The sequence below is a fragment of the Mya arenaria genome, chromosome 14 (assembly GCF_026914265.1).
Source record: "Mya arenaria isolate MELC-2E11 chromosome 14, ASM2691426v1".
NCBI classification, from domain to species: domain Eukaryota; kingdom Metazoa; phylum Mollusca; class Bivalvia; order Myida; family Myidae; genus Mya; species Mya arenaria.
The window spans coordinates 26520660-26541398 of record NC_069135.1 but is presented as its reverse complement, the minus strand read 5'-3'; the positions used below and the strand labels follow the sequence as shown (position 1 = coordinate 26541398).

The window sequence follows — 20739 nt, the reverse complement described above, 5'->3', positions numbered from 1 at the left end:
ATCTGAAAAAATATTGTGATTGATGTAGCTACAGAAGTATTGCACAAACACTCATGAAACTTCATAGGAATGTTGTTCAGGATGGGAAATTGCACACCTGGGAATTGTGTGACTTAACTTTGTCTGACAAAAGTCTTGGGATGCTCATACATGTGTAGCTCCATAAGTATTACACATACATTAAACTTCATAAGAATGTTGATCAGCATGGCAAATTTTGCAACCACAATTTTTGTAAAATTTCACTTGTTTTAAAATAGTTATGGACCTTTCACTGTAAATAATGGTCTAAAGAGACCAACTACAAACCATTCCTGTGACCATTTGGCTTTTTGGGGTATTCATCTCTTCTGTAATGGTGCTTAAGTGTTCTCATTCTTCAAGAAACTAAGAATGTGATACATCTTTATGATATTTAGGTCAACCTTGATTATAGGTCATGTGGGTCATTAAGCAGCTAGATGGTTAGGTCAAATGTTCCACGAACCTTTTTACACCTTAAGGACTTTGAAGGAACAATGTATATTCCTTTTTCATTAAATTTTGTGTACATTACAATGATATCCAGGCCAATGATTGTCTTTCTTGAACTTGGTCATAATGATTATTTTAATGAAACTAGGTCAAGTGTGATAATGACAAAAAGGAGGTCACCATTTCACATTCCAGGCATTGGACCAACTTTATGCATACTTAAATGAAGAGGGACCCAAGGTGGCAGAATTTACCTGTGGGAGGACTCTAGCATGCAGGTAGGCACCTTGTTTGCTTTCATATATAACAGTAAAAGACAGTTGAATAATACAGGGGGTTCATGTTAAGGTTACAAGAGAGCTATATGATCAGTGGATGTCTTATCTGTCTAGAGTTTGTGATGTTGTTTAAGCTGTTTCAAGTCTGCTAACAGGTAATATTTGGCCAATTAGCATACATGCCATACTTCTGAGAGGCTTCCTAGGGGATTTTGGTCTCAATTCCAGGGGATTTGATATAACACCAGGGGATTTTTACGCAGTGAAATTTTGCACAATAACTACATTTATGAGATAAGAATAAATACAAAAACACACTCTTTTTACAATTTTTTTTTCTCATACTAGTTGGTGTCTGGTCCACGTTGTGCTATATAAGCCTTTCTCATAATAGATTGTGTATGCTCCATGTCTTATTGCCATATTTTGTCCGATTTGAGCATTATTTGACAGAAGTGACCACCATAGATCACACCATCCTTCTAACCTTAATGTGCTTTGTTTGTCCATCCTGTCACACCAACCTTCAGAACTTAGTATGTTTTGCTATATAAGCCTTTCTGATTCAGAAAGATGATAGTTTGCTTCACATAAATTATCCTTCCATCTCTAGAATTGCCTTCACCCAATATTGATTTGTTAACAAAAATGGCAGCCAGGGGGGTGGCGGCTACTTTTCATCATATGTCTAAATTGAAAACTGTGAAAATCTACCCTTCAGAATCTATTGGCCCATTTTCAAAATAATTACACAGATATGTTCCTAAGGTGATCCTCTGTCAAATTCTTTGCCCCATGGTACATTCATAGAAAATCATGGTTGCCAGGGGTGGGGCTTGTTACCAATATATGTCTGTAATTAAGTAAAACTTTGAAAATCTTCTGTTCAGAAACCATTTACCCGACTTCAAAATAATTTCACTGAAATCTGTCTTAGGTGAAGATATATCAAATTCCTTCATCTCATTGTGATTCATAAAAAAAACATGGCTGCAAGGGGCTGGGTTAGTTTTCAATATATGTCTATTAGGAAACATTTCAGAAACCATTGTTTTACAACCATTGAATATATCAACTTTAAGCTTTATGAACTTTTTCATAGTAATAATGTGCTATTTTGTGACAAGTTATATAACTCCAACTATGATACTGTTAGAGTTATGGCCCTTTGTAACATTTTAAACAAATAAATATTTTTTATGTTTTAATAAGCTCGTTTAAAAAACAGGTCAAATTATAGAATTACCTGTGGCGTACAGTTTAGTCTGCGTCGGGTGGGAGCTGAAGTCCAGTATTTTGTTGGATTTATAACTTTCAAAAAAATTGTCCAATCAGTTAAGCAATATAGGGCCATTTTTGCCCTCTTGTAATGAGATTTAGGAATTTTTTATTTTAGGTCATTAGGTCGAACAGTAGATCACCAGATGGCAGTTTCTCTTGTTTGTTTCTCACTCTGAATGTACATGGTATTTCCCCATTTATTCCAGGCATTGGTCTAGTGTTGTACAGACTTGGATGACGAGGGACCCACAGGGACTGACGTTGATCTCTATGATGACTGTTGCATGCTGGTAGGCACCTTGTTAACTGTAAAATCATACAGTAAACTATGGTTACACAATACATATAGATCCTGTTCATGTAACTAGGAAGCTATTGTGATCGGTGGATGTTCAGTCATGTCAAGTAGTTTGTGAAAAGTTTGTGAAAAGTTGAGAATAACCTAAGCAATTGAGGCCACACAAAACTTGCTCCAAACGACTGTCTTCAGGAAATCTAGGTCAAATATGGGGTCCCATGGCATAGGGAGTAAACTCTATCAATTAGATCAGCTATAGAAGAAGCTTGTGATCTTATATGAAGTTTTAATTTCATAGTTGCATCAGAAATGTTTGTCTAAATAAAATCTAGGTTCAGATTGAATATACATTTTGTTAGGTGAAATAGAAGAACACTAGCTAAAATCATTGAAATATCTTGTGAACACAATAGAAACGCCAGAGTTCCATATGTAAGCTGAGCGATACAGGTCCCTATGGGCTGTCTTGTTTATACTTTTAAGTTTGTCCAGAGCATGTAGTACACAGGAAACATAAGTATGTCTTTGGATTTAAAAGTTATTGCTCTTTGTTCATGTTTTGCTTGACTATTTAAAGAATAAGGAGGCTTTACTACTCGCATCGGCATCCAATTAAAGTTTTAGGGCAGGTTGGTGTTTTGACTTATATCTTCAATACCCTTCATTCAATTCACTTACTGCCTCATACTTTTTTTAGGACCATCACACAATGAGGTTACATGACTCCATATTATCCTAAACACAAATTACGGCCACTGATTGACATAGCAACTTACTAATGGTAATAAGGCCATCTCATAATTAGGTTACATAACTCCATATTAAGCCTAAATACAAATTATGGCCCTTGATTAACTTGTTTTTATTTGTCTTTTATCGCTTTTGACGGGCACATCTTTATATTTTTAACCAAAGTAAAACCTGTTTATTAGATTTAGGCTGTTGTTGGGGCTGGCCGGCATGAGTGCTGCATCAAACTCATCTTTTATTATGCCCCCACAAAGTGGCGGCATATAGGGTTGCCCTTGTTATGCCCCCACAAAGTGGCGGCATATAGGGTTGCCCTTGTCCGTACGTACGTCTGTCTGTCTGTACGTACGTACGTCCCGAAGATTGTTTCCGATCTAATTCTTGAAAACCGTTTGTCCAATCCTCACCAAACTTTAAACACATGTTTGTGACCATAATATCTTGATCAAGTTCGATAGTCATGGAAATCGCTTTAGTCATTTAGGAGTTACGGCCCTTTTTTGCCAAAAATACTTCAAAAATATATGTTTCCAATCTAATTCTTGAAAACTGTTTGTCCAATCCTCACCAAACTTTAAACACATGTTTGTGACCATAATATCTTGATCAAGTTTGATAGTCATGGAAATCGCTTTAGTCATTTAGGAGTTACGGCCCTTTTTTGCCAAAAATACTTCAAAAATATATGTTTCCAATCTAATTCTTGAAAAGTATGTGTCCAATGTGGATCCAACAAGTTTTTTCCTGCCTGAATGGCGCCATATAACCTATACAGTCTTGCGATGCCGTAAAACCCAACTCAACTCAACTTATCCTATATGTGCAGATTATCCTGAATAATCATTATGGCTTATTTTCTGTGACAAAAAATCGAAGTGGGGGCATCCGTGTCCTATGGACACATTTCTAGTTAGGTATCAAATATATTTAGTTAGGTTTGACATATAGTGGGCAAACTTAGTATACAGGAATTGTTTATGGAGACCTTTAATGGGATTGTGTTTGGGTCCCTTGAGTCAAGTCCAAGGTCACTAAAAATAGAAAAATGGTTGGTACTGAATAACTTGAGTTAGGGTTGACATAATACAATCAAACTTGGTATATAGGAAGAGTCAAGGTCACTGTTAAATAGATAACCATTTGGTGCAGAATAACTTGCAGGTTAATTATTATATTATTGGGTGTAATTTTGTCATGCACAGATATATTTTGAAATAACCCCTTTTCGTGTCGCCTGACTAGGCGACATATAGGGGTTACTTTTGTCAGCAGTGGTGGCCGCGAAGGCGGTTGCATCCCGTTTCACTTGACCGGGGCATATCTCGTAAACTATTAGAATTATCAACTTGAAACTTCTTAGCTAGATGGATCTCATAAAGGGCAAGTGCAGTGCACAAGAATTCTTACTCTTGCTTCCATATTTTTAGAGTTATTGCCCTTTGTTAATTTTCATGCTTAAATTTTGTCAGGGGCATATATCGTTAACTACAAGAGGTATCAACCTGAAACTTAATAGGTAGATAGATCTCATTGAGGGCAAGTGCAGTGTATACGAACCATAACTCTTGCCTCCATATTTTGAGAGTTATTGCCCTTTGTAAATTTTTGTTGTTACCTTCAGTTCAAAAGTCACTTGAAAGTTAAATGGCAACATCATTGTCTATAAATGAATAAAATGCCAATCTAACAGCTATGATGTCAACAGTAAATAATTGGTCAGATGACACATCCCACTCGCGGAGTTCTAGTTTACATATATAGATCACATGTCTCTTCCTCTTACTACATGTATCACTCCTCAACACTTGACATCAACATCATGTGGGCCAGCAGGTTGTTTAAATATAGGTCATTTAGTCAAATGGAAGGTTATCATCAGGTAAAACCATCTCATGTTTGATCCTACATGCTATTTTCTCATTTGTTCCAGGCAATGCACTAGCGCTGTACAGATTTGGATGGCAAGACCTCTGAAGTGTTGTAAATTGATCTCAGGGAAAAGACTGCAGGTATGCACCATGCTTTCTGTGAATAATGACAGTAATGGATAGTTTCTTTAGATCATGTACATGTTACAGGGCGAGCTGTTGTGTTTAGTTATTGTATTGTCATGCCTTGTCAACATGTAGTTGATCAAAATTTTGTTCTCAAGCTTCTTGAAACTTGGTCAAAATTATTGTCACTGTTGGAGCTAGGTCAAGTATGATTATGGGTATTGTCTAGTAAAAAAAAGTAGATGGCTTGGTGAAATGATCGAAAGAGCTTATTTAAACTGTAGTTGAAAGCATGTAGATGTTGCTCATCATGTCATGTCACAACATATTGTGATGCATGTACATGTACCTCATATGCACGTTTGACATATTCATATATTGGTCAAGTCATTTTGAAGGCATGTTTTTCAACAGTTGTGATACTTGGGCCTCAATTTCACAAAAAAATTAGCATAAGTGTCTTAAACTCTGACAAAGTCTGTTTTCTGATAATTTTACATACATTATACCAGGACAAAATTGTATGCTGGGCTTGATTCTGTTTTATTTAAGGCACTTAAGATTGTTTGAGAAATAGGACTTTGTTAGAGATATGAAACATGCTTTGTTGTTAATCTGGTATAATGGTGAACAATCATAATCACCAGTCTTTTGCTTGTTAACATTTTGATATTAACTCTAGTCGCCACATTGTATATTCATAAAATCCAATATTATATTGATCACAAGTTAAAAAGATATATTGTGAATTCTACTCCTAATAAGAAAAGTATTGAAATATTACCATTTATAAAAAAATGTTTTAATTTGTTTTATTTTATTTGCAGAGTTGAAATGGTTCGTCTGCAAGCAGATTCAAGCATCAACCACGAACAGTTTTATTTATATGTACAATGTATTTTGTATTGAATATTATGTTGAATAAAATGAAAGTATTATCTCCTACCATAAAGGTAGGGAGATATGGTGATGGGTTGGCCATTTCATATGGTTAGCCATTGATTCATTACAAGTGTTAGTGCATCAGAGCACTATCGAGCTGAACTGTAAGAATCTCATTATCAAGAGTTTGTTCAGTAATCTATCCTTTATAAGCGTGTTTGTTCTTGAACACTAGTAGCTACTGTAATCATCTTCATGAATTTGGGTCAGTTCAAGTTATATGGCAAGTTGGCCATTTCACTTGAAATTCCAATACTCTTCATTTCTTTCACTTATTACTTAACTCAGTTGTTCAGGACCATCACCCTATAAGGTTCACTATACTCCATATTATCATAAATACAAATTATGGCCCCTGGTTGACTTGGGGAATTAGGTTCAAGTTTCAGGGCACTTTGTGTCTGGTTCAAGTTAAAGGGCAAGTTGGGATTTCACTAATCACATCTTTACCCTTCATTCACTTGATACTTCACAAATTTGTTTATGGGTATCACACAATTGGGTAACATAACTCCATAGTTATCCTAAAAACAAGTCATGATCTTTGATTGACAGGTTTCCACATAGTGACATGTCTTGACTTAACTTGGTATTTAGGAAGATTTATTGGAGAAACCTTCCATGGGTTTGGGTTTTGGGTCCAGGTCACTGTTACTAAAAATAGAAAAACGGTTGAAACTAAGTAATTTTAGTTCGAGTTGACCTAACTTGACTTTACCTAGTTTTTAGAAAGAATTTATGGAGACCTTCCATTGAATTGCATTTGGCACCCTTGGGTTTAAGTTCAATCTTTTATTGAAAACCAGGTTTAGTTGCATTGCTGCTTTCTTCTCCCCCCCTCCCCCCCACCTTCCCCCCCTGGAAGAAGAGGTGGTATGTTGCTTTGCATATGTCGGTTGGTAAATCAAAGCTTGTCGGATTAATAACTTTCTGGACCATTTGTCATCAAACTTGACATGAAGGTTGGGCCTGACCAGTAGATGACCCCTATCGATTTTAGAGTTAATAGGTAAAGGCTCAGTGATTTTAAATGGAAATAGGTCCAATCTTGTCCGAGTGATATCTCAACAAAGCCTGGATCTATGATCATCAAAGTTGACATTAAGGTTGGACCTGACCAGTAGCTGATCCCATTTGATTTGTCAAAGATCAAGGTCACAATGACTTTGAATGCTAAAAGGTTAGTTTTCTGAGTGATAACTCGACATACTTGCACCCATGGCCTTTCAAACTTGACTTGGAGATAAATGACCCCTATTGATCTTAGCAGTCAAAGGTCAAGGTCGCAGTGACATTGAACGCAAACTGGACAATTCCTTGACCTATGTTTAAACTTGACAAGAAGGTTCGCCCTGACCAAATGATGACCCTTAATTATTTTAGGGGTCAAAGGTCAATGACACAGTAATCCTTTAATGCGAAAAGGTTGCAAAGCTTCTCTGAGGTATATCTAAACAATGCCTGGTCCTATGGTCATCGAACATTACATGAAGGCTGGGCCTGACCAGAAGATTACCCCTATTGATTTTAAAAAGTCAAAGGTTACAGTACATTGAACGCAAACTGGACAATTCCTGGACCTATGTTCAAACTTGACAAGAACGTTCGGCCTGACCAAACAATGACCCATTATTATTTTGGGGACAAAGATCAAGGTCACAGTGACATTTTATGCGAAAAGGTTGCAAATGCTTCTCCGAGGTATATCACAATGCCTGGACCTATGGTCATCAAACATTACATGAATTACCTAACATTACTGTAGATGAACCCTATTTATTTTAGGGTCATCGGGTTAAGGTCACAGTGACCTTGAATGCGAAAAGGTAGTCCGAGTGATCACTCAACAATGCCTGAACTTATGGTCATCAAACATTACATAAAGGCTGAGTCTGACCAGTATATGACCCCTTTAGGTTTGTGGTGACAAAGGTCTAGGTCACAGTGGCCTTGAATGCAAAAAGGTACGATTGATAACTCAACAATGCCTGGACCTATGGTCATCTAACATTACATGAAGGCTGAGCCTGACCAGTAGATGACCCCATTTGGTTTGAGGGGTCAAAGGTCAAGGTCACAGTGACCTTATATGCGAAAAGGTACGATTGATAACTCAACATTGCCTGGACCTATAGCCATCGAACATTACATGGAGGCTCGGCCTGACCAATGAATGACCCCTATTGATTTAAGGGGTCAAATTCAGTCACAGTGACCTTGAATGCAAAAAGATTGTCCGATTAGTACATGTAGGCTGGGCCTGACTATTAGATGACCCCTATCGATTTGATTTTTATTGTGACCTTGAAAAGATTGTCCGTGTGATAACCGATAATGCCTACACCCATGGCCTTCAAACTCGACATTTAGGTTAGGGATTGACCAGTAGATGACACTTATGGATTTTGAGGTCAACGGTCAAGGTCACAATTCATATTAGGTATTAAAATTACGTCGAATTGATTTATTCTCTGCGGCTAAGAGGGTACATGTTTTTTCTGCAAATATCGGTCATCATTTAAACATGATTAATAATTGTACCTACTTTACTTACACTTTGAATAGTAATAATCTTAAAACTCTCTAAAGGGAGTCCAAAGTCAATGACAAATTAGCTGTCATTTTGGTCCACGCATGTTTCATTCAATTGCCCAAATCTTCTGGCGCTGGTGGACATTTTTGACAAACATCTCGTTTTTAGCTTTACTGGCCATGGTAATGTGTTCGTAGTTTGTGCGTTCGTGCGTCTGTAAACAATTGCTTGTGAACACGATACATTATTTAGATATCCATCAGAGCTCGGTTCCTTTCGAAAACCAGCCCGATCCGCTCATGCATGCATAGATTATGGGCATTGAACGTATAAAAAAACTAATTTTAGCTAAGTCTATTTTTAGCCAAGTCTACACGGGCGAAGTCTATTTTAGCCAAGTTTAAATGTACATGTAAAGTCAAGTCTAAGTTTAAAGGGAGACGACTTGCTTTTTGGTTGTGCGGTTGGTTTTGTGTATTACTCTACCTTGTTCATGTTGAAAGGCCAATGGCCATTTTTATTAATTGCCAAAGTGACTGTTGTTCGCGCATCTAAACACAATTGCTTGTTAATGTTTGTTCAAATTATGCCCCTGGGGTCATTACTGGCCATCCCCCGGATTTCACAGGTTTGGTATACTTCAATTGGAAAGTTTGAAAATCATTTTGTCTGAAACAGCTATGCAGACCTTTGCTATTTTGATTAAGGCTTAATTTAGTGGTCCACTACCATGGTTGTTCAAATTATGCCCCTTGGGTCAAAACTGGCACTGCCCTGGGGGTCACAAGTTTCCTACAGATTTTTTAAAGATATTTTTAAAATTTTGTTTTAAAACCACAAGGCTAATACCTTTGATATTTGTTATGGAGCATCATATAATGACCGTCTAGCAAAACAGTTGAAATTATGCCCGTAGGACAAAATCTGGTCCCGTCCCTTTTGATATATTTTTAACCAGGTTTTCACATAGTGAAACCAGGTTATTAGAATGACGAACGTCGTTGTTCAGGCGGGCGCGCTTGTGGGCGGCCGGGCGGCGTCAAACTCGCCTATGAAACCAAATAACTTTAGTTAGGGTTGACATACGTTGACCAAACTTCTATAGGAAGATTGCATTTGGGGTCCCTAGGGTCAAGGTCACTGTTACTTAAAATAGAAAAATGGTTGAAACTGAATAACTAGTTGGGGATGATATATCTTGACTAAACTTGGTCTATAGGAAGAGTTTATCGAGACCTTTCATGGGATTGCGTTTGGGGTCCCTAGGGTCAAGGTCACTGTTACTTAAAATAGAAAAATGGTTGAAACTGAATAACTAGTTAGGGATGATATATCTTGACTAAACTTGGTCTATAGGAAGAGTTTATGGAGACCTTTCATGGGATTGCGTTTGGGCTCCCTAGGTTCAAGGTCAAGGTCAATGTTACTAAAATAGAAAAACAGTTGAAACTGAATAACTTTAGTAAGGGTTGACAGATTTTGACCAAACTTGGACTATAGAAAGTTTATGGGTACCTTTCATGGGATTGCGTTTGGGGTCCCTAGGGTCAAGGTCACTGTTACTTAAATAGAAATACGGTTGAAACTAAATAACTTTAGTTAGGGTTGATATATCTTGACAAAACTTGATCTATAGGAAGAGTTAATGGATACCTTTCATGGTATTCCGTTTGGGGTCCCTAGGGTCAATGCCACTGTTACTAAAAGTAGAAAAACGGTTAAAACTGAATATCTTTAGTTAGGGATGACATATCTTGACCAAACTTGGTCTATAGGAGGAGTTTATGGAAACTTTCATGGGATTGTGTTTGGGGTCCCTAAGGTCAAGGTCACTGTTACTAAAAATAGAAAAACAGTTGAAACTGAATAACTTTAGTCAGGGTCCAAATATCTTTACCAATATAGATGCAAAAAGCTACAGAAACATGCTCAGTAGCAAAAAGTTTAAACATAAACCCGGTTTAGTGGCAATGGGCAAACCAGGTATAAAGGAAGAGTTTATGGATACCTTTCATGGGATTGCGTTTGGGGTCCCTAGATTCAAGGTCAATGTCACTGTTACTAAAAATAGAAAAATGGTTGAAACTGAATAACTTAAGTTAGGGTTGGCATATCCTGACCCAACTTGGTATTAAGTAAGAGTTTATGGATACCTTTCAATCGATTGCATTTTGGGTCCCTAGGGTCAAGGTCACTGTTACTAAAAATAGAAAAACAGACACAGTTTGAAGTTCTTCTGTCAATCATTAAAAACCTTGTTTCGTCACATTGCGGCGTTTCTTGTTTATTTTTAAAGCTACAGCAAGAAATTTGACCATGTGTGTACAGTTTTGCAAACGAGCATCATGTCTTTGACCTTTTGACCATCCTTTTTTACCTTTACTTGGCACATATTATAATAGTTCATGGTACTAATCTGCTTACAACACTCTGTTCTCAGATGTTGAAGGTGCAACGTTTTCAGCTAACCCAAACACAAAACGTGAACTACATGTTTGATGCCTATTACCCATACTATGATACATACATGCTCTGGATTGAAAATGACCACAAGAGCCATGCCAGTAGAGCATACGCCCTCATGAGCTTCTTGTTTATTCCTTTCGACGGGCACATCGTTTCATTTTAAAACAAAGTGAAACCTGCTTATTAGAATGATGTACGTTGTTGTTTGCATGAGGACGGCGTCAAACTCGCCTATGGAAAGAATAAATTGTTAGGTTTGACAAATGATGAACAAACTTGGTATAAAGGAAGAGTTTATGGAGACCTTTCATTTGAGTTCTTTTGAGGCCTCTAGGGCCAATGCTTCTGTTACTTAAACTAGATAACCGTTTGATACTCATTTAAGGGTTAACATATTGTGACCAACATGGGGTTGCATTTGGGGCCCCTATGGTGAAGGTCAAGGTCAGTTAATAAAAATTGACGCCCAGCTAAAACAGAATCTTACAACGGTGGCTGATTGAAAACCTGGTTTCGTCTTAATGCGCTTGCTTTAATTTGTCTTCATTATTGCTTTTGACAGGCACATATTACCTCCTTATTGTATTCATTTCTAAGAAAAAGTGGTGTATAGTCGAGGGCGCTATCCTACGACAGCTCTTTTATTCTGATATCTGACTAGGTCAAATGAAAGAAAATATTAACCCAGTAATAATGGTTTGCTTTAACCCAACCACATGAAAGTAGGAGTTCTACAGTATTCGCCTTATTCTGTCTGTCCGTCCTGGAACATATGAACACGTCTAATTTCTTCCATATCACCGTTTTCATTTTGAGGTATTGACGTCAATATATATAATTATATATACCAAGCTTGGTCAAGATTTCTCAACCCTAACTAAAGATATTGAGTTTCATCGGTGATGAAGCCAGCCAACGACTTAGGTCAAAATGTAGAATCCTGGTTAAAACAAATAAACGGCAATGTCTCTACATATATCCCAAAATGATGCTTTTTGCATACAACACTTCCTGTATATAACAAGATTTATGTATCAAACACACGAGACCTTTCATGGGATTGCGTTTTTGAACCCTAGTGTTAAGGTCAATGTTAGAAAAACTGATAAAACTTAAATTGCGGTTTACCAAACTTGGTATCTATGATGAGGCAAGAAGACTTCCTTGAATTTTGTATGAGGTCCCAATATTGTGCCCATACTTGTTGTATTTTAAAAGATTATGGAGACCATGCGTTTGGGGTCCAACTTTTAAGGTCAATGTAACTGTTATTACAAATAAAAAAAACCCAACAACATGAAATTGAATCTCACAACAAAGGCAGAAGTTATATACATATGAAACATTTTTTTTTATGGAGGTCACAAGTTTCTTAGATACTTGTATTGGAAAATCATTGAAAATCTTGTCTGAAACGGCTAGGCTCAGACCTTTGACATTATTTACGTAGCATCACATATTCGTTCAAGGTTGTTCAAGTTATGCGCCTTGGGACACAACTTGCCACGCCCTGGCGTTCACAAATTTCCTATAAACGTATAAAAGAAATCATATTTTCTGAAAGCGCTAGACACAGACCCTTGATAACTTGTATGTCTCATTATATTAGTCATCTTTAAGGTTTCATTAAATCGTACTCCTGGGGTCTCCCTAGGATCATGTCGGGTCAAAGGCTATGTCAAGTCATAATAATCAGTTGATCGTTATACACCAAGCTGTGATTGTCTCGATCAAATCTAGGTCAAGTCAAGCAAGAAAAGTAGTATTTTTGAAGGGGTGGCCGTATATAGAAGTTCGCGTGCCGATCGGTCAGACTTACAAACACCTATTTTATTTTACCGAGTAACATCCCTTTTTCATTTTAGAAATTGCCAAAAATATGATGTCCGGACAGTAACTTATGAAAGAGTTGAGGTCCCATTTCGACTATCATTTTGCCAAAAAATACGGTGACCGAAAAATTACCTCTGTACAATTTAGGTTAATTTCTACTTTACTTCAGTTACAAACCACTAATTCTTGACGGAGTTCTATGGCAACATAGATTTTATCTATAGTTTGTCCTGACAATAACTTGTTACCAATAGTCAAATAGATTTAAACTAATTAAATTTTGGTACACATGTTTAACACCATAAAATATTATCAAGCTAGACTTAAAAAATCGCCGAAAATATGGCGCTCAGACAATTAACTTGTGAAAGGGTTGATTTCAAAATAGATCTGTTGGTAAGCACATGTATAGCACCATTAATTACAAGTCGTGTTCGACATTAGTTACAGAACCACCATTTTGAACAGAGTTACGAACCTTTCGAATTTGCCAAGAATACGATATCCTGACAATAATGCGTGAAAGAGTTGACGGATTCAAAATTATATATCGTATATGTTTAACACCATAAAATGGAGGTCAATTGCAATTTGGATACAATCCAACCTTTAGATGCAGTTTTGGTCCATTTTCAACTTTCAACAAATTTAAAACATACGGTGTCCGAACAATTACTCGTGAAATAGAAACTACAGGTCAACTTCTATGTTGGTTACGAACTACCAATTCTTGACTGAGTAATGTCCCCTTTCTTACAAAAGATTTGTCCGCGTTATTAGTTATGAGGGGTTCGACGGATATAGATAATGTTTAATAGACATGTTAACGCTATAAAATACATGTTTTTATTATGCGCAAATCACTATAACCCCATATAGTTACCAGAGAACACTGATTTGTCAGGCATGTGCATCACAGATCCAATAGTTGAAAATATCCAACAATTCTTAAGGCCAGCTAGATTTGTTAGCCTCAGTATTCAATTTTGCATTCAAGTGTTGTCTCTAGCAACAGGTGAAACTAAAAACATGCAATGCTTCATACACTTTACACTATAACGTACCAGTGGGTTTAAGACATTTGAGAGCAGCACAGTCGTTATCACTTACATCAACGTCGGCAATCATTACCTTTTTAGGCATACGATTCTTCCCCTTCTTCTTCTCAACCACTTGACCATCCTCCACCTTCAACTAAAAAGGGAAGAGGTAAAAGTAAGTTTTATTTTATTTCGTATTGATAAACAATTTTGTAGACCTATTATAGTCACATAAAAACGATTGAAATAGATCACTAGTCTGCCACATAGCGAACACGAGACACTCGCCTGTTGTTGTTTTTGTGTGGTAAAGGGGCATAGCTCTTAATACCATTCAGTCGGAGTAATAGGCCTCGCTTTGCAATGTTTTATTTGAATATCTTGAACCAATTTTGAGTGATAGCTTAAAGTTCTTTGCTTTTTGGTTAAAAAGGAGCATAATTCATGATAATCAAAGTTAGAGTTATGGGCCTTGCTATACATGTGCATGTTGTCACTGGAAACAAAAGATTGATTTGATTTGAATATTGTAATTTGTTTAGGTGCTATTGCCAACAATAAAGCAAAGCTCCAACTCAACTATGATTTCCTGCACCCCTGTATTTCCAATATGGTGTCACATATTGTACCGGTAACATTTATATCACGTGGACAACCTCTTTAAATTGATCAAGACACCAACAATACATTGTATTTAGGAAAGATTTCTTTATTCCTCGGGATGGGAAAATAGCTGCGATTTCGGATCGATGCAAGAAATATACATCTAAATATAATTTCAAAAACGAATGTTTTATTACCGAATACATTGTGATTACGTTTAACCAATTTTATTTTTCTTAGGAGAAACGGGACGTTTTTTTTAAAGTTATTTAATGTTTAGTACACACGTCGAGCCATATATGGTGTGTGTGTGTTGGGGGGGGGGTCGTCAAGCACTAGAAATCAGTGCTAATCTGCATGCAAATAGGTCAATTGGCTATAGAATATATAGGAAATTTATTAAGTGGTCTCTGATCTTTTCGATGGAAATTGGCCGAGGTGTTCCGAATGTGCTAAATATTAAAAATTGAATGTTATTATATAAAAGTTCTATTATATAACAGTTTAAATGCCAATTATTAAAAAGAACAATGTTGGAATATTGGCAATAGTAACGGTGAATGTTTTGTTTACTTCTTTTTTCGAAAGATTCTAACGTGAAAGTGAACCTGAAAGTACAACGAGAAAAATGCGCGTGCACAATTGTCGGTGCATATTGGATTTTGACATGGATGCATTGGGCTACAGAATAATAAGTACATGCAGAATTCCTGTTTAACATTCATTTAACAAATATATCATACTGATAAAAAGTCGGCTTTGGGATATGTTTCTTAAGGAAAGATAAAAAAGAAAATAATACCTACCGACCCTTTTCAGCAGGTAATAGGAAACACAAGTATTAATTGTGTTGGCCTTAGTAACAGTTAAACTATTTTTGTCAATTTGTTTAAATCAGAATAGTACAGGTGTACTGTAGTTATAAAGTATTTATGTTTTTCAATAAATGTATTTCAATAATTCTGAAACATTTACATATCAAATATCAACCTGGACTTAGTTAATCAATAAAATCCAGTCACATGACCCGTTACGTAGGCTGGAAGATAAGGTGTGTATTTAACTTCCTTGTTTGAAAACGAAGGTGAGGGAAAGGACATTTATAAGTTTTAACATCATCTGCGGCAGGACTATGGCATCAAATTTTGAATCCATTCAGATGGGCTGTGATTTCATCCATGATTTCGCCTGTTCCGCTTGCGAAGAAGATGGACTGAACACGGAAGCTCAACATTTCTGTAATCAGTGCACAAAATATTACTGCAATAACTGTGTCCCGGTTCACAACAAACTGTACAAGAGACACGCAGTGCTCGATAGGAAGGACGTTAAGAAATGGGCGGCGGCACCAGGGACGGTGGAAGTGCTTGAGATATGCGAGAGGCACCCCGGGGAGGCGCTGAAGTTGGTATGTGGTGACCATGACCAGCTGTGTTGTCATATGTGCGTTGCCGTGGATCATAGGTATATTTCAAAGTAGAGTTAAAAGAACGCAAGCACAGTAATTAAACCGATCAAAATTTTAATGCATGTTAAACATTGCTTCCGGTTTATACAACCATAACAAAATTGTATTTTACATATGTGTAATATTTAACTATGCTATACCTTTATTTGTCAACACCGTGTCAATAAAGGCGCCTCGCTAATTTAATACTAACACATTTCTTGAACTTGTTTAATATTTATAAATTATTTCATATGTATATATATATATATATATATATATATATATATATATATTACGGTGTAAATAGCATAATGAGCATGTCCGAACGCTCCTCTGTATTTCTCAGATAGTCAAGAGACATTTAAAACTAGGCACTTCCTTAGAATTAAGGGCCTTACTACATAGTCCTACTGTCAGTTGTTGCTACAGTTAGTAGTAAGTAGTGTTCAAAGGTTGTAAGACCCTAATAGCCATAATTTCATACTATGATCAGCTTGATAAGTTCTTAATGTGTAGCATTTCCTTGATTCAAAAACAAAGAAATTTACCGTCAAATAACAATCTAAACTTCAATTTAGAATTTGATAATTTTCACCAGAGAATTAAATGAAATTTTCAAAGAGGCTAATATTTATGTTTAGAAATGTATGTAATTACTTTTTGGTGAAAATACAATATCAACTTCAAAAAAAATATTTATAAGCTAATGAAAACAAAGAAGAAAAAGTGCGTCTAGATATTTGAACCTCCACCTTGAAATCCTTAATTGAATTGTAGTCCCTGGCCTAACGACATGGGATAAAGCATTCAAATTTTAGAGTTTCAAATTAAGGTTTTCATTAGGGGTGTGCTACATTAAATTTCAATATTTATGACGACGACGACTTAAAATGGTCAAGTATCAGCATTTAAATGGATGTGGCTTGAAAATAATGTTAAACTAGCGTTTTAATAAAATTCAGACTTCAAATATATATTTGTTTAATTGCTCATTTCAGACAATGTTTTTCAATACAACATATTCAAGACATTGCGAAGGACATCCACAAAGATCCCGAATTTCGTCAACTACCTCAACGGGTAGCTGAACTTAGAACGCATCTAGAAGATATGAAAAACGACAGAAAGAAAAATGGGGCCTCTCTAAAGAAAACTCGAGCAGTCATTGTTGGTGAAATCAAAGCCATCCGTAAAAAGATCAACGACATTCTTGACAAGATGGAGACAACAACAATACAAGACCTAGACCGTCTGGTAGCTGATCAGGAACTGTCCATCAAGAAAGATATGGACGCCTGCACACTGATGCACGACGAATTAAAAAGCATTATGGATGCCATTCCAAACAAAGAGTCGTCAGACAAACCGCCCCTTTATATTGGGTTCAGGAAATGTAAAGAAAAAATAAAACAAGCCAACGAAATTTTGCAAAACATATCAAAAATTGTAAAATACAAAATAACGTTTCGAAAAAATGATGGAATCGAAGAGAATTTGGCTACGATGGCGAAATTTGGAGATATTAATGAATCGAATGTTTTTACTAAAAAAACACTACCACTATTCTCCCAAGATCATGTATTCGATAGCCAAGGTTACCACGAGTACAGCGTGGAGATGTGTTCAGACAAAAACAGATGTGATATTGAAGGGGTATGTGAACTGCCTGGCGGAGAGATTGTTATTTCAGACTATTCGAACTGTAAAGTGAAACTACTGGACCAGCAGTACCGGGTTGCTGACCACTGCGATGTCCCCGAGTATCCATTTGACGTGTGCCACATTGGCGGGAATGAGGTTGCAGTTTGTGTTAACTTTCGTGATGATAGACGTGAACTTCATTTCATTAACATGACAAAAGGGAAACTTGTGACTACGAGAAAGTTGTGTTTCATGCACAGATCTTACGGCGTAGCTCATCACGGTAACAAGCTTTACATTTCATCAAACACTGCGCTGTACATCTACACGATGTCGGGAAAGAATATTAAGAAGCTGTACGAGGATAAGTCCGGTGGTAACACGGTGCAGAGAATTGCCATCAGTAACGACGGGAAAACTGTCTTCATCACAAACTTTTCAAACAATCAACTTATCACCCTGGACAACCTCGGCAACAAGCTGGCCACGTTCACTGATCATTACTTGAGGGGACCTCACGGTCCAGCAACAACTGCTGGACATGTGTTTGTCTGCTACTTTGATTCCGATACAATACTGCAGGTTGACAAGGACGGGAAGAAGAAGTTGGCCACCCTGGCCAGGAAACAAGACGGGGTGCTCTCCCCTAAAGCTTTGTTCTTCAGCAGCCGTACTTCTTCGCTATTTGTCTGCGGATCAAAAGATACGCTCCTTGTCATCAGTTTACGATAAACAACAACCATAGATCCACTTACAAGTGACAAAAATGACAAATATTTCAACTTATCTTTTATACGTATCACTTTTTTCTTGTAAGTATTAACATTATGATGATTGTTCAACGTAATACATTAATAATATTTGCTTAAACTTAAATATACATTTATATGTTGATGTATTACACGTCTTGTTTTCTGCTACATAGTTGTAACGTTCACCATATGCTCTTTACTTAAAGTTTATACAGATATTCACATATCTTCTTTATTTTGTATGATTGTTTATGTATCTGTATGATTTACTCTCTCTTTATGTTGTCAAATAAATTTGTCCATGTGCCTATAAAAAGTTTCAATAATTTTCTACATGTACAAGGGAGTCCCTAATTTGTTAACTCTTTCAAAATATAATGAGGCCGTGAATTGATCCCAGGACCGTACGTCTTTGTGGAAACAGTTTTCTAACCGGACACAGAAATCACATGTTTTGCAAGGGCCGTCGTCCCCGTACGTGGCAGAATCAATCAGAGAATGTGAACATTTTCTTAAATGTATCAAGGATATATAAACATATGTTCGTGGTTATATATACATGTTCGTAATTATATATAAACACAATAAGTCTATAATTACATAAAAAAACATGTTTATACTATCACAGACTCATACTGCCACATACGGTTGTCGCCGGACCACTTTTTCAGCCGATGTAGTTCTGGCCAGACCGCTTGTGATATCTCATAAGCTTGCCATATCATTAGTCAAATTAGAATTACAACACAAGAACTGCATTCTGAACTGACCACATGCATGTACTGCCAACTTTGAACTTACAGCATACTGTTAAGTCAAAACTGACCGCATATATGTACTACCAATTCAAAACTGACCGCTTACATGTACTGCCAAGACGAACCTGACCGCTAACGTACTGCCAAGTCGAAACTGACCGCTTACATTCACTGCCAAGTCGATACCGTCCGCTTACATGTACTGCCAAGTCAAGACTGACCACATAATTGTACTGTCAAGTCAAAACTGACCGCTTACATGTACTGCCAAGACGAAACTGGCCGCATACATGTACTGCCAAGTCGATACCGTCCGCTTACATGTAATGCAAGGTCGAAACTGACCGCATACATGTAATGCCAAGTCGATACCGTACGCTTACATGTACTGCCAAGTCAAAACTGACCGCTTACATGTACTGCCAAGTCGGATCTGACCGCATAATGTGTACTGCCAACTCGGAATTGTCCGCATACATGTACTGCCAACTCGGAACTAACCGCATAAATGTACTGCCAACTCGGAACCGACCGCATACATGTACTGCCAAGTCGATACCGTCCGCTTACATGTACTGCCAACTCGGAACTAACCGCATAAATGTACTGCCAATCGGAACCGACCGCATACGTATACTGCCAACTCAGAATTGAACGCAAACATGTACTGCCAACTCGAAAATAACCACATACATGTACTGCAAACTCGGAACAGACCGCATGCAGGTTTTTTTTAATATTCATATGGAATGCATCGGTAATGGTACTGTCATCAATGATAAAATGCTTTAATGTTTGCGTTTCCGACGAAGTGATCTTTATTCTTTATAGTACTGCAAATCAGCTCACATTACTTGTATATATTAAATGGGGTAACAGATGTCTTTTAATATTGTACTGTAACTAATATTATTGATATGTTTGAATCAGCGCATAGAACAGTTATCACCAGCTAATTGTTTACAACTCTAGTTGTCCACTGCTTATCTTTAGGATCGATTGCTCATTGAAATGAGTTGGTTGGTAAGTAGTATGTTTGGATATATATAGACCGATCAATAAACATGTTGAGTAACTTTGACCAAACCAAAGATTAAACCAGTTTGATATAATTGGCTGCGAATTACTTTCACATTTTTTTCTTATTATTATTCCATATCAATTTAAAACAAATTATGATTATTATGATTCAAAAGTAAGTGTCGCAACTCTCGATCCTATCAAAGGCATTTTAAAGTCATACCTGCTAAATTCTTGTGTGTTAAATACAGTTCTCTGCTGCTCTTAACACAATCCTGCAGTGTTTCTATATGGTCAGACATAAAATAAATAATCATTTGTAATGTTTACAAACTACTTATAACAATGGTTTGTCATCAATAGAAGTTTAATCAACAGTTCTTTTGTTAATATATTAAGAAAATATGACAGTAAATGTCACCAATGTGAAATGTGAGGAAGTTCCTTTAACACTGTAGGTTCGATGAACGGTTAGTTCTAGGTGAGTCACAAAGTGAAACGGGTAAATGGAGCCCTGAAAAATCCAATAGACATGAAAGACATGGCGCGATGATAGAACAAATATCCTTAGCATTATGAGAGTGTTTCTAATGAGATCTGAAGCTCAATATTAACAAAGCCATAAT

At 36.8% G+C, this 20739-nt stretch overlaps 1 protein-coding gene across 1 annotated transcript; it reads left to right on the top strand.

The window, feature by feature from the left end:
* The first annotated feature begins 15556 nt into the window (after positions 1-15556).
* LOC128216901 (uncharacterized) lies at positions 15557-18637 on the top strand. Its single transcript, XM_052923602.1, has 2 exons — positions 15557-15956; positions 16941-18637. The coding sequence occupies exons 1-2, from the start codon at positions 15625-15627 to the stop codon at positions 18313-18315; spliced, it is 1707 nt and encodes a 568-aa protein (XP_052779562.1). The 5' UTR covers positions 15557-15624; the 3' UTR covers positions 18316-18637.
* Positions 18638-20739: the final 2102 nt, after the last annotated feature.